Source organism: Hyaena hyaena, unplaced genomic scaffold (genome assembly GCF_003009895.1).
Source record: "Hyaena hyaena isolate Hyena2069 unplaced genomic scaffold, ASM300989v1 scaffold_1632, whole genome shotgun sequence".
In the NCBI taxonomy this organism is placed as follows: Eukaryota; Metazoa; Chordata; class Mammalia; order Carnivora; family Hyaenidae; genus Hyaena; species Hyaena hyaena.
Genome location: NW_024082266.1, coordinates 43,357 through 58,701, shown reverse-complemented (window position 1 = coordinate 58,701; position 15,345 = coordinate 43,357). Strand labels below are relative to the sequence as shown.

Genomic DNA, 15,345 nt, shown 5'->3' with positions numbered 1-15,345 from the left:
AGGTTCACTTTGATAACATCCCCTTTTCAAACAGTCTTGGAAATGGCTACACTGTTATATCTGAAAAACTTGAGCCCTGCTTTTGGTCGTATTTCTTGTGAGCTGACAGAGTGGCCCGTGGACCTCACTCAAAGGCCAGCTGCTGGAGAGCACCACAGGGAGGCTGGGGAGCTGCAGGAGGTGGAATGTACACCTGTGACACCTGAAATAACATCGGGTCCAATTAGCCCTGTGAGTCATCACAGACTGATAAAGGCAGCCAGATTCCATGGCGATTTTAAGAGTCAACATGTTTTAGGTCTAAAAAAAATTTCATGGGCCCAAAGGGTCAACTGTGTGAGGGGGTGACTGAGAAATCAAGGCTGAAAAGTCCACCTCTGCTGGAAGTTCAGAAACCTGCACCTGACCTTGCCTGTTGAGTAAGGGGCTTAGGGCTTCCAGGGTCTTTAGTACTGGGAGCCTCAACCATTAATTGGTATGTGCAGCTTCTTCTGTGGGAGAAAGACAAAGCAACTACTTTGCAGATATATGGTATTGACAATATTGTTTGCCATGGTGATATTTATCGAGCATTTAATACATGCCAAGCTCTGCAGTATCCTAAGACCTCATAGGCAGCAACCTTATGACCCAGGTCCACTAGCATTACAGCAGAGTAAATAGGGTAACAAACCAAGGAGCATAAAAGAGGAGGCAGAGTAGGCCAGAGGGGCAGTGCATGTGAGACTGAAAACTGAAGACTGTATTATATTGGTCTGCTCAGGGATGCAGTGTGAAACCACAGGGCCTACATGTAGCAAGCTGGAATGGCCTCATATCCTTTTCTTTTTTCTTTTTTCTTTATTTATTTTTCTCTTCTTCCTAACCAGTGAGATTTTTAATCTTACACACACACACACACACACACACACAAAATCAACTCTCACCACACACATGAAAATCACTGAACCATCTGTTTCACCTTATTAATTAATGGGAAGTTGGCCCCACTGGCATCAACCTACCAAGCTGCAGCAGACTGTGTGTCAAAATCCCAGTATTCAAGGCACAGTGAGAAAGTATCAAAGCCACGACTTGAAATATCTTATTTCATCCATGCGGGATTTCTTCTGCAAAGGCCTCCTGCTTTGGTGTTACAGAGAAGCCAAATTTTTTTGCATCTTCAAATTATCCTTTCATTTTTTTCCTCTCTCACTCGGTCTTTGAGTATGTTTATGTCTATGAGTTTATGCAAAGGCGTGCACATACATGCCCCGCCTGTGCATGTCATAGAGGTCCCTGGCATAGTGAAAAAACACAGTGGAGTCAAGAATTGCTACAGGTCTTTACAGGCTGTGAGACCTGTGCTTCTCTGAGACTGTCTCCTTATTTGGAAAAAAGGTAAAAAAAAAAATCTTTCTAAAAAAGGTTATTAAACCTAAGTGAACTTCATAAAGCACTTAACCTACATAGTAGATGATCAGTAAATGGTACACGTAATTATGGCAACTGCATAATATCAAAGCTAGATATAACATAATCTGCTCAGAAAGGCAGATGTGAGATTTGCCCCTGACAAAGCAATAAAACACATTTCATTTGGCGTAAGATATTTTGTCAAGTTAATTTAAAAACTAGTCTGTCCACAGACAGTAACACATATCACAACACAACCATTTGCAGGTTGAGGCAATGTGGTCATGTCTACCTAAAGCTGACTAACAGTTGTCTCCTTTGTCATGAGGCTCAGTTAATGCTGAATTCAGTATCTATACTGATGGAAAGAGCAGGTCACAGATAATCCAAAAGAGCAAATACTTTCTAAATCATTTGCTCAATTTCTTTTCCATAATAGCTTACAAATATTACTTAGGTCTTGGCTAATGTTGGCCTTCTATAAGAATATAAGAATGTGTGCCAGTTGATGGTGAGAAGAAATTCATGACCTCTGGGATTCAGAGAGAACACTATCCTGAACTTGAAAACTTGTTGCATAAAATTTGCAAGGTGAATAACTGGTGGTGGTCTATTACTCTTCAGTTTGTATGGCACAATAATTATGCCACAGCGATTCCATTCAAATTTTAAATACTTCCTACGTGTACATCAAGAACTGTCAATTAAATGTCTAGTCTGGAGTAGCTCATTATGTTGGTATGAACATAGTGCTAAAGAAACCAGAAGGTTCATTTCCCCCCCAAAGTTAGCTTTTCTTTTGGTGGTCTGTGAGAGGGAGACTATACAACTAAGAACATGGAAGTGAAAGGCCATTAGCATTGCTGGTATATACCACAAAGCTTATGTCTTCTTGATCAATGGGGCCCTAAGAACAGTGTTATCTAACTGATTTATACAATCACAACGTCACCAATATCACCACTATCAAAAGGGACAGCAAACCCTCAATACAATTTTAATTTGTGTTCATTCAACCAAAATGTCAAGTGCCTATTAGGTGCAAAGGACTGGCCTCCCCATCTCACTTTACTTGTATCGGTGGTTTTCAAAATATTGTAAGGAATCCTGGGGGTTCTTTCATGGAGGTTCTGTCAGGGGTACACAAAGCCACTGCATTTCCAACTATTTATCTGTGACCCTGGACATGAATTTAAAACAACCTATCACAGTAGATCAAAATGCAGAATGAGATAAGGGAGGCCATTTGTCTTTTAATCAGACATTAAAGTGATTTACAAAATAAATGAACAAAAAAGCACAATGCCACTCTTCTTATTCAGTTTTTTTGTTTTGTTTTGTTTTGGGAAATGTATTTTTCATGAAAAATGTTATATATGTTAGTATGTGATGAGTTTATTATCTTTTTCAATGAATACATATTTGTAAACCTTTCTACTTGTAATTTCTAAAATGGTAACTATTGATAGATGTAACCCATGTAAACAAAAGACTTTTGGATTTTTCAATATTTTTTAAGAAACCAAAAAAAAATTGAGAAACACTGTTCTGCATCTATCTCATTTAAATCTTACATCATCCCAAAACCCTGTCCCAACTTTAGTTGTCTCCATAGAACTTATCGCTACCTAAAATTATATCATCCATTTATTTGTTATTTATCTGTTTTCTCCACTTCCCCAGGCTCCTTTACCAAAGACAAGGGTAAGCACTGGTGGGAGAGTGGAGAATAGCAGAAGCCCAGGGGCTTTTCCTGGCCCTTGCTCCTTTGGACTCATCTTCTTTTATTTTATTTTTCACTAAATTTTTAAATTTTTTATTTAAGAGAGAGAATGGGTAAGCATGGTAAGAGCAGGAGCAAAGAGAGAAGGAGAAAGAATCGCAAGCAGGCTCTGCACTGTCAGCGCAGAGCCCAGTGACCTGGGGCTGGATCCCACAAACCTTGAGATCATGACCTGAGCCAAAATCAAGAGCCAGATGCTTAACCATGTGAGCCACCCAGGTGCCCCTGGACTCACCTACTCATCTTGGCTCCAGTGTTTGTGGACCAGATCTTTGCTCTGTGCTCCCACCTCCTGCTGAGCAGCCCTGGCTCCCTCGCCTCCCTTCGTCCAATCTGAGGGGTACAGGAGCTGCACCTTGGCTTTACCTGCTTGCTTCACCATCCCTGTTTGACTTTCCAGCTCTCCCCATACTTTGGGGAGAGAGTGAGTCATCTCAGGTGCCTCATTTCAAAATAGGGATAATAATAATGGTCAACCAGGGGCGCCTGGGTGGCTTAGTTGGTTAAGCGTCCGACTTTTGCTTAGGTCATGATCTCACGGTTCGTGGGTTCGAGCCCTGCGTCGGGCTCTGTGCTGACTGCCAGCTCAGAGCCTGGAGCCTGTTTCAGTCTGTGACTCCCTCTCTCTCTGACCCTCCCCTGCTCACGCTGTCTCTCTGTCTCCTAGAAATAAAATTAAAAAATAAATTAATTTTTGACTAATGTATGTGTTTTGGTGACTGATCTTTAGATAAGGTAGAATTTAAGTTATTTTTAAAGTAGCTTTATGGTGTTTGAAAAGTTGTTAATATCACCTGTAAATTGCAGTGGCTTAGGTTATTGGTCAAAGTTGACACGTAGACAAAATANGACTCCCTCTCTCTCTGACCCTCCCCTGCTCACGCTGTCTCTCTCTCTGTCTCCTAGAAATAAATAAAACATTTAAAAAAATAATAATAATAATGGTCAACCAGAGCCTCTGTGAGGTCTAGGAAAAAATATATGGAAAGAACTTAGCATAGTGTTGGGCCCAGAATAGGTAATGCATGTTCGTTAATATTACTACATCTGTATTTTAAACTCTGGAATTACTGCCCTACATTTAAAATGGAATCTATTCCTTTCAGCTGTTGTTCAAGTTTTGATTATTAACTGAGATTCTAATGCATGTAAAAACTATTTTTTTCCAAGATAACTATTATAATTATCATCAATAACTTTTCTCAATTTTACCTCAGAAATGTACAGAGAATGCAGCAGGAGAAATTCTCCTCTGTAATCAGGCATTAGAAGTTCCAATAAATCACAAGCCTTCCCTTTTTATATCACCATGAAAAGGAAATAAAGCTCAAATTTATTCAGCACTTAACTCTACCAGGAACTCACTAAGAACTTCATGTGCATTATGACACTTAATTCTCATAACCTTACAAAGCGGATATTATCATTACTACCCCCCGTTTTCCAGATGAGGAAACAGGCTCAGAGAGGTTCAGGGCTTGCCAAGTCACACAACCCATAAAGACAGGAACAGATTTGAACCTGGACTGATGATCAGCCATTAGTTCTACACTATTTTCGGAAAACAAAAATAAAGCCATCAAACACATTCCATGTATTTTGACAGTTCCTGCCCACAGAGAGTTTCTCAGTATATGTCATTAATGTATTTGCTCAGATTTCTCTTCCGAAACCTGGGAAGACAGACTCCCTCAGCTGTAGGCTTTTTCTTCCCTACTCTGGAATGGCAAAATAGGGATAGTTTATTTGATGAGAGGTCATACCAGGCAGATCCCCCATATTCAACAATTGCCTTCCCTCTTCTGCTTGAAGGATTCCTGATAGGACTCCCTGGCTGGGCCCAGTAACCCAGGTGATGCTGAAGGAAGTCATCCACAAGTAATTTTGGTGGTCTCCAGATACTAAGGCTCCACTGGGCTGCCATGCCAAGCATTAGGGCTTCCACACTTCAGCCTCTAGTTTCCTAGGTGATATGACTCAAGGGGTGGGCAACAAGACAAACACTCTACAGTTGGCTAGAGCTTCCCCCTCAAATCATCCATGCTCTCCGCTCTTGAGATCCTGGGCTGAATGACGTAAAAACACCGAAAGCCTATTGCTTCTTTTGAAGAATGATTCCTCCTTTTCCTGTGAGAAAACTAACAATTCAGTTTGTCTTTCCACAAAAACACTTTAAATTCTAGAAGCATGCACTGAGATTCAATTAGACACATCCTAAAGAGGTATTCACACAATAAAGGGATTCTTTGACAAGCTTTCTTTAAATATTGAACTTTCTCTGAGAAATGAAAACATTAGCCAAGTTAACAAAAAATTCAACTCCTTCATATTTTTTAGGGATACATCTGTTCTGCAATATTAACTGTATGGCCTTGGCCAGTCTACACCTGCATAGTAGTAATTAGCTCTCCAGGTGTCTACTTAGTGCAGAGTGTTATGTGGAATGCTGTATCCTGTAGTGTAAACAAGAAGGGGCAAACGACTAGGTACAGGCCACCTATGCTATGCGTGTGAAGGATCTTCTGGAGTTCCATGTGGACCTGTTCCTGGTTCTGGCTGTCGAGGCCAAGCAAAGTTAATCTTAATCTTATCCCATGAAAGTTTACCTTTTTTTCCACTGGTTCCATGAGATGTAGCAAAAGAAGAAGGCAACATGGATGATCAACTCCACAGTCAAATGCTTGATATAATGCTTGAGTTTTAAAAATTTTTTTAAATGTTTATTCATTTTTGAGAGACAGAGACAGAGCACGAGCAGGAGAGAGGTAGAGAGAGAGGAAAACGCAGAATGTGAAGCAGCTCCAGGCTCTGAGCCGTCAGCACTGAGCCCAACAGGGGGCTCGAACCCACAAATGGCAAGATCATGACCTGAACTGAAGTCGGACACTTAACCAACTGAGGCACCCAGGTGCCCCTATAATGTTTGATTTTTATCCTAGGTTCTTTTTTACCTCAATTTACCTGACGAGTCTATTTCATCACACTGATACTGTGTGCACTGAGGGAACTAACATTTAAAGCATATCTAACACTGAGCAAAGTGTTTGAAATGTAGTGTGTTATTTAATACCTTCAACAATCCCAGGAAGTAGGTACTGTTACATGCATTTTATAGATGAAGAAACAGGAGTAGAAAGACTGAAAATTTGGAAGTAAAAGATGATAACTGGGATTCAAAGTCATGTCTGACAGACACTAATGCTTTTGTTGCTATTTACTGCTCCCCCATTCCCCGCTTGGAACTGGCTCATTTTCCCAGAGCATCCATTTTACTAGAAGAAGACTTAATGGAAAAAATGATTATGTGAAGGAAAACATGGAGAGAATTATCTCTTAGACTCTGCATTTAGCATGAGTTTTTAAAGGTAAAATGACAGAAAGGTCCTGTCTCCAGAAGTCTTACAGACAACACACACCTCTATACCTGTAAGTTATTTTAAAGGAAAAGCTAATGAATCATTCTCCACACATGGGGATCTGGAGCAGGCCAATCATTTGATCTCCCTTCAAAATGGCATCATTTAAGAACTTATACCCTATCTAAAGGGGGGCAGAGCACTGATCAGGAGGGTAGAGCAGGAAGGCCTCTGGTGTCAGCTCTGCTGATGCCTCTCCTCAGAATAATCTATGCTCTCTTTAATAGTCAGTTGGGAATTCCAGTATGTGCTTAGGGGTGTCATCATCACTTCAAGTGGCTTGTACAACCGTTCCTTCCAACTCCATACTCTGTTCTGGGCAAGAGTTCTGGTTAAGTCACTTTGGTCCATCCCGCTGCACTTCCAGATATATTTACACATCCCTTGCAGCACGGCTCTGAGCCTCTGAGGTGCAGCACTGACCCCTACAGTGCAGCCTTTGTTGGCTAAGGAAGGACGCCATGTCTACAATCACCAGTCCAGTTAAAGCTGCAGATGCCCCACTCCCACCCCATTACAGCTTTTGTTTTTCATTTCTGTTTTCCACTGAATATCACATATCCCTTTTCCCTTCCTAGCTGATGCTGAGATGTAACAACTTGATACCTGAGATATGGCCCATTAAAATTACATAGCACAGGTAATGGAGAATTCAGTGCAGGTTGGGACAGCAGGTAATTAGCCTTACTTTACAGGGCAGTCTTCAGGTATCTGAAGCTACCTGTATCTGCTTCCCTTCCTCTCTGCTTCTTACTTAGCACATGGAGGCACTCACCATTTTTCAGAGCTATCTCTTAGGGTTTGTTGAGTGGGGGGTGGTTATTTAACACTGTCCTCATTAACTGAGCCACCAAGCCACTATAGTATTAAGTTAACAAGGCAGTGAATTGTGACCATACACAATGGACCATCAATTCTCCAGTAGCCATTGGGGGTAGGGAAGAGTGGATTCAGCTGTGTCTGCATGTTTTCCATGAATATGCAACTGAACAAACTTGGGTAGCATCAGAATCCAGAGGAGGCAAGTTCTTAAAAAGAGCAGAACCTTGGAGTTCCCATCAGTAAGGACCCTGTATCATTTGTATCAGATGAAGGGCCCTGTCTCTTTTCACATCCCTTGCTGTGACTCTTGGGTTTGTCTTAGGACTTTTTGCAGAGAGAATTTAACAAGTGATGCAACAGGCAGGGTAAAATCAAGGGTGGTATTGATTCTGGGATATGAATATCACAGACAAAAGATGTTGCAAATTCTTAGAAAGCCAAACAGTTTCTCCAATCCCAAAGGCAAATCATGTTTCCAGAGCCTTGGGAAAACTTACTACTCCACAAGGCTATCTGGTGAATGGGGGCTCCATTCTTGGCACTTAGCTGCCTGAGAACCCTTTCCCCATCCTCTTGAGAAATCAAATCCAGGTAACCTTGCCCAACACTGATTTTAATGAGTAGCTGATCCCAGATGTGACTAGTAGGCTATCTCGCCTCTTCTCCAGCTAACCTGTGATCACCCTCTGTTGAGGCTAGCTGGTTTAACACTGCACATGGGCAGGTATAGTGAAAACCACATGAGAAGACACAACCAAATGGCTTTTCCCATAAATAGTTGTTCATCTCCCAAACCAGGATTTGATCTAGCTCCTTAAAAAACACTGAAATTTCCCAAAGTCTTTGAGAGATGACAACCTGTAATATTTACAACCCCATCACAGAGCGATTCAGCAATGAAGACTGCTAATTGTTAAAAATCTTGTTGAGTCTTTTACAAACCATTTTATTTTTCTAGGGATACTGTTGAGAAACCGCCTAGTGGTCTCCAGGATATCTGGTTGTTAGTTATGCAGAAATGTATGCAGAGAGAGAAAAGCAATGAATACATTTGTTTTTCAGCACCTCTTATGGGAGATTAGGGCTCTGGGCTCCATGTTTTTATTCACACTGCCTCATTTAATCCTGACAACAGCCCCATGAGATCAAATTACAATCATCAGTTTACAAACAGAAATGTAAGCTCAGAAGTTATGTGTTTCCCAATGTCACATAACACCTTGCAATGGCAGAGCTACTTGAATAAATTCAAGTCTCTGTCTACAAGTCCAGTGCTAGTTCTATCACACCGAACATATATTGTGTTGATGTACATTCTGTCTTTCCAGTGTTATACAGATTTATGTCTAAACAAAAAAATGAGGGAGACATACAATAAAAAAACAAAAAAGTTAAATTTAAAGGCTAATTATAAACTCCATTCCCTGACACTTCATGTCTGAAAAGTTCTCCCCATGGACATTTTTATAGTCTCCTGTTTCCTGCCACAATATTTTGAGAGAAGATGAAACTCAGGGGTAGCCTCATGAGAAAGGTTGCCAAAATGATGTGACTATTCCCACAGTGCACTTGACCACTAAGCAAACTACTCATTTCAGAAAAACATACAGAGCAACTAGACTTTATGGAAACAGCTCAAGGACATGAACTCTGCTGTCCTCTCTTAGTGCCTAAAATAGAGCTTGCTTCCAAGCAGGTGCTTGATAAATTTATTGAATGAATGAGTGAATGGCAGTAATAGGTCATTGTGGGCCCACAAAGTGCAAGAAGCTAAGTCATCCCCAATCTTGGAATAGAACATGGAAACAGTTACAGTGCTTGGACCACACTTAAGGCATTTCAGAGGTGATTTTTAAAATAGGAGCAAATGAAAACAAAATAAAACAAAAACTAAAAATCACTTCCTTAAAGTTATAACAAAATTGGGGTTTCTAAAATTTTCTCCATCTAAACAACTTCCTAAAACCACTGATTGAGAAATCTTTAGCCACATGAAGGAAAATTTGCAAAATAATAATAATACATACATTGAATGGTAGTAAGAAACAAGGACACAGATTTTTGTCTACTCTTGAGCCCAAACTCTGACTTCCCTCTCCTACCCCTTCCCCTTCTTCTTTTTTTAAAGTAGGCTCCACACCCAGTGCAGAGCCCAACAGGGCTTGAACTCATGACCTTGAGAACAAGACCTGAACTGAGATCAAGATTTGGATCCTTAACAGACTAAGGCATCCAGGCATCCCCCCCAAATTCTCACTTCTTATTAGCTGTATAGCCTTGGGAAAGCCCCTAGCTTATTTAAATGTCAGCATCTCCATTGGTAAAATTGAATATTTAATTAACTATTAACTATTAATTATTATATTAATAATATTAACTATTATCACAAGAATTAAAGATTAACAGTGGCACTTAACAGGCTCAATAGATGTGAGTCCCCTCCCTCACCTCTCTCCCTTTCCCTCCCTGCTCTTTCCTTCCCTGTCACCCATCTAATCTAAACCATAAAGGTAGGTGAGATCATGTAATTAATTTTTAAATGTTCTTATTCCTCCTGTTCAGAGACTTTTTAAAACATGAGTTGGAGGAGCTTTAAGTTTTCCACTCACTTTTTTTCTTAGTGTCAGAACTAAGACATTATATTCTATTATATAACAAGAACAGAGAAGCTAAGGGCTAGAACATAGAAATAATTGTAACAAGACAGGCAATAGAATAAAAAAGAAAGCCGTGGCTATTTTTCTGTTGTTATCTCTAAAAGTGGTTGAAGAGATACAATGGGAGAGGAGGAGGTGGCCTGTGCTTCTGAAGTTACTGCTGTCTTAGAAGCTTTTACAGGGACATCTGTTGACTTTTTAACAAAGGAAGCTAAAGGGGATCAAGGGGGAGCGAAGGAGACTGTGGTTCACAAAGAAGCCACATCTGTTTGGTATTCTCCCAACTGAGAAAGCTCGACTTCGAAATAGTATGGGTATCCTAGTTCAACTAGGATCCAGGAACAGATGAAAGCTTTTCTTTCCCCCATGTTTCAATGGTACAGATCAACAGCTGTTTATATCCTTTAATACCTAACTGAGGGTGAAGCCTTCACATCTGTCAGTATTTTCCGGTCCTATTTCCTTGGATCACAGTAGGGAGGAGGTGAAGTTTGAACCCCTCCCAATTCCCAGGCAAGAACACAGAAATATGCCTGGGATTCAAAGCTGTAATGCTAAGCAGAACTCCCCATTTCTCATCTACCCAGGTCTGCTGTTTGCAGAGAATTCTTCTTTTACTTTATCCTGACAGACATCTTGATCATTTCCATGATAATGACTCACTGGCAGTACAAAGATCAAAAAGAAAAGTGGGCTGGAATCAGGGGGAGGAAGAAGAGGAGGAAATGAATTCGAACAGAGAAAGTGGCTCCTAGAGATAATTTTTTTTCAAAAGACAGCAATAATATTATGCAAGGGCAAATAACAGAGGTGAGCAGATGCTGATGAAGACCTTCAGGGTAATGGTTTATGGTGGTGGTTTTTACTGACCCCTAACATTTCACCTTGGAAAAATTAGAGATAATTAAACTCTATGAAGGCATGGAGCAGGATATACGGAGGATGGTGATAAAGGGTTTCAGAGGCATCTGTTTAACTTCTGATCCCAAGCACTACAGACATGTTGGGTCTTTGTAAAGATCATTTTTCCTCCATCCTTCCATCCATTTGACCACCCATTGATCCATTCCACAACTTATAAGGCACTAAGACAGGACTTTGGGATGGAATATTCAAGTGAATAAAACATATTCCATAATTTTAAGGAGTTTACATTCTAATGGGTGAAAACCTTCGCAGAGGCATGAGAATTCACAAGTTAATGAAAATGGCAGATGCCAGAAGGAGAAAACAAGATGGATAAAACCAGAGAGGTAAGAAATAGGCTGTTTCGGGGGGGCGGGGAATGAAGAGCATTCTGGGTAGTTAAACAGAGGAGTGGTGGGTGCTTACTAAAAGTGCAGATTCGTAGGTCCCATCTAAGAATTCTAATTTACTTGTTAAGAGGGAAGGACAAAGGGGCGCCTGGGTGGCTCAGTTGGTTAGCATCTGACTTCAGCTCAGGTCATGATGTCATGGTTTGTGGGTTCGAGCCCTGCGTCGGGCTCTGTGCTGACAGGCAGCTCAGAGCCTGGAGCCTGTTTCAGATTCTGTGTCTCCCTCTCTCTCTGACCTTCCCCTGCTCATGCTGTCTCTCTCTCTCTCAGAAATAAATACAACATTTAAAAAAATAAAGAAATAAAAAGGAGCAAACATTAAAAAAATAAAAGAAGAATGAAGGACAAAGAATATGCATTTTGAACAGAAGGCCCAAATAATTCTGATATAAATGTTTGACCACTCTAACTTATATAGATAAACATTTCTCAAAAGATGCTAATGGTGTTCTATAAAGAAAATACACATTCAAATTAGGAAATACTACATACTAAAGTATTCCTTTCTTGGAGAATTATAATACACATTAGCATATTAAAAGTCCTGCAGTAATGTAACTGGTTTCACTTGGCAGTTCCCAAACTTACTTTCCACAGGCAAAAAAAGAAAAAGAGAAAACCATGGCGCACCTATTAAGATCTTTTAGGATGCCAGCTTACTATGAGCAACAGAGGACTCTGATGAGGTGAGCATGGTCCACAAGCCCACTGAAAGGCTAACAAAATGTCTGGAAAAAGACAGCAAAGTCTATTACTCTAGGGGATATGGCGGCATCTGCTGATTTCCTCCAAGGAAAGTCTAAAGCCATCTATGATGTCCTAGTTTCCAAGCAGACTGCCAAAAGCTTCCTTACTCTCAAGTAACACACCATGGTTCTGTGATGTTATTTCTGGTCACCAACCCTATGTGGTAACCGCAGCTGCCAGGGACAACAGAAATGCCCAGAGTTCAAAGCATCAAGGAGTAGAAACAGAAGAGGAAAGACAAAGAGGAAGTATCATTGCCCAAATTTATTTATCTTTATTGCTATTACATGTTCTGCACAGAGAATTGGCTGTTGGAAAAATTCCTCCCAGCAGAAAAAGAAGCCTCTGCCAGTCAATGAAAGTACAAAAAACATGAACCTAAGAAATTCCCACCCCTTCCAAGGTGCCTATTTTATGGCCAGGGGAGTTTCTGAACCCTACCTTCTTCCTCCTGTGCTGGTGAGCCAAGGGAATTTGCACTACCACACACACCACCTCCTTCCCTAGCAAGGGACAGCACTGAGCAATAGCATGAGAGAGCTGGACAAGTCAAGGCAATACAGTAATTCTGAGTAAATTGGTGTGTGTGCTGAATATTTCAAGATGTACATATCACCCTAATCAATTTATACATTTCCCCCACCCCCAATATTAGCTTAATTACTTCCATACATCCCACCTCAACTTCCTATACGCCACATGGGGACACATACATCCCATCTAGAGGTGATCTCAACAATGTGCTCCAAATGCTTCTTTTATATCCCAACCGTCTCAGCTTTTTAATACTACTGTCTAATAGCACAAGTATTTCTCAATCATTCAACAAATATTTCCTGAGTGCCTACAAAGTTCCAGGGCACCATGCTAGACACGGGAGACATGAGTGGAAGTAGGAGATTGCTCATTCCTATTGAATCTGATGCCTAAAAAAACCTCTGAATTTTAAATTCAGTCTGTCAGTGCATGACAAATCCAATTATCAGCAGCATAAAGAAATATAAAAGGAAGATAAGGTTTGGTCCTTCCCCTTGAAGAGTTTATAGCTCAGAGCACCACGCAAATGAAAGCCTTTGCGTGGTGCATTTCAAGTGTTCTAGTGGGTTTCGCAGCTACACAAGGGTCCAGAGTTAACCGTACAACATGGAATTAATAACAAATGATCAGAAGTGGGAAAACAGATGCCAGGATCTTTATTTCCCCAGGATGCCAACCCCTGTTTGCTTGATCCCCAAACATATCCATGCAGTCTCACACTGGGATTCCTTAACCTGAGAGATGAATACCAATAAATGGACTAGAGTTAATGTGACTTTAACTACGTAATTAGCCAAAAAATGAAAATTCTACCTGGCTACCTTGGTGGCCTTGGAATGTAGTCCTAAAGAAACCAGCAAGATCAAATCTAACATCTCAGCAAGGCAGTGTTGCCTAGCATGTGGTATGTGTACCACTGAGGTCCACAAAATAATTGTAAGTAGTCCACAAATGATTTTTTTTTAATTTCAAGGAGGGTCTTAGATATGAAAAAAGACACTGCAGGTATGATGGACATTAGGGAAACATTGATACGATGCCACCCAGCATTCAAGGACAGTCCTAGAAGAAGCCTCTGTAAACTTTCTGAGCTTGGGTGGGATGCACCAAATAAGCAAGAAGCTGGTCATGGACTTACCCACACATGTTGGAAATATGTCCTCATTGTTGATCTGGACCTCGATCCAATCCATAAGGAGGTTCATGTACTGGGGAGCTGGTAGGGCAGTTGGCTTCTTGTACTTGAGGTCATCCTGCCACCGATACTCATATTTGGGGCCCCCTGACATCACAGGGCAGGTCTGCTCGGTACAGAACTCACAGATGGTGCCGTAGATGAGGTTGATCCTATTGAAGAAGTCTACGACGTGCACTGCCACCCAGTCGTTCTGGTCCTCCCCACTGGGCAGCTGCACAGCCGCCTTCAGGTCCACACCTGAGTTGAGGGACGCCTGAGCCCGTTTGTGGAGCTCAAACCTCTGTGTGCCAGGTTCAAATTTCCTCTTGGGCCGGAAGGTCTTGTCCTTGTTGAACACCTGCTTCAAGGCTATGGACATGGTCTTTTCCTTCTCTTCTTTTCTTTTGCAGGAAGCAAAAAGGCACGTAGAACTTTTCAGAGAGAGGTCACAACCCAGTAGGGTTTTCCACTGCCAGCCCTCTGGCCCCAGTCTTGCGGTCTGCAGCTTTTAATCTCTTTTAAGCGGCCCCTTCCATCTTCCTCTTGAATAGTCTCCAAGAGAACCTCATGTTTCTTCCTAAGGGCTGAAGGGAAAAGAGTCTTATTAGTACCCAGTTTTCATTTAAAAGAAATGCCAAATGCTTAGATCTGATTTCCACCTTGCTTCTGGCAGCACCTACTTCCATCCAAGTATAAGGATATTGAGGGTATTCCAAACCCCCAAGGATCTGTAATGGTGACTCAAATCACACAAATAACTCTTTTTCTTCATGGCCTTGGTCAAATCTCTGTCAACTCCTCCCTGCATGGTCATAGGTTAATGAACTCTCCAAGGTGTTAACATGAACATGTTAGTCAATTCCCCTTCCCCATGCCATATATGCTACTTTTTAGAACATCTGCCCTACTCGCACTGCCTTTGTTGAGTAAGCAGGGAATCACTACCCCATCCTCCTAAATACAGCTGATTGCATCAGGGGTGGCTATCACATTAAGCTGGCTAATATCTCTCCTGGGTATTTGGGACCAGGACCCAGCCTTTGTCAGGCATTGTCCCTGAGAAACAATGAAAACGGCCTGGCTGAGTCCTATGTAGACCACATGCAGTGTAGTTAAGAAAGCTGGTCTGCAGAGAGGGGAGGAGGGGAGAGAGAAGAATGAAGAAGGAAGGAGAATAAGGAAGAGGGGGGAAGAAGAGGAGAAAGAAGAGGAGGAGGAGGAAAAGAAGGAAAAAGTCATCAACACAGAGAAAAAGAAACAACAGCACAAGTGGCTAAAGGGAGAGGAAGACAAGAGAAAAAGAGAAAGAGTGAGGAGAGTGGCTTCTTGAGTTCCTGATAAGCTTCTAGGAATTGGTTCTAGTTATTTTTGAAGCCTAGCTGTGATTCCAGCTGTTGCGATCCATATGTTTTCCTTGAATTTGCTGAAAAAAATCCCTTGTTTTACTTTAACTAACTTGAGTGGGTTTTGCCTCTTTCCAAGAATCCTCAACTAT

General features: G+C 41.3%; 1 protein-coding gene across 1 annotated transcript in view; it reads right to left on the bottom strand.

Annotated features, from left to right (window-relative positions):
- The window catches only part of MOB3B (MOB kinase activator 3B), a 124,508-nt gene extending 110,077 nt beyond the window's left edge, over positions 1–14,431 (bottom strand). The window contains exon 1 of the mRNA XM_039224423.1: positions 13,812–14,431. Coding sequence (XP_039080354.1) covers positions 13,812–14,229 — 418 coding nt within the window. The 5' untranslated portion in view covers positions 14,230–14,431. The remainder of the gene's footprint in view (positions 1–13,811) is intronic.
- Between the last annotated feature and the right edge of the window lie 914 nt (positions 14,432–15,345).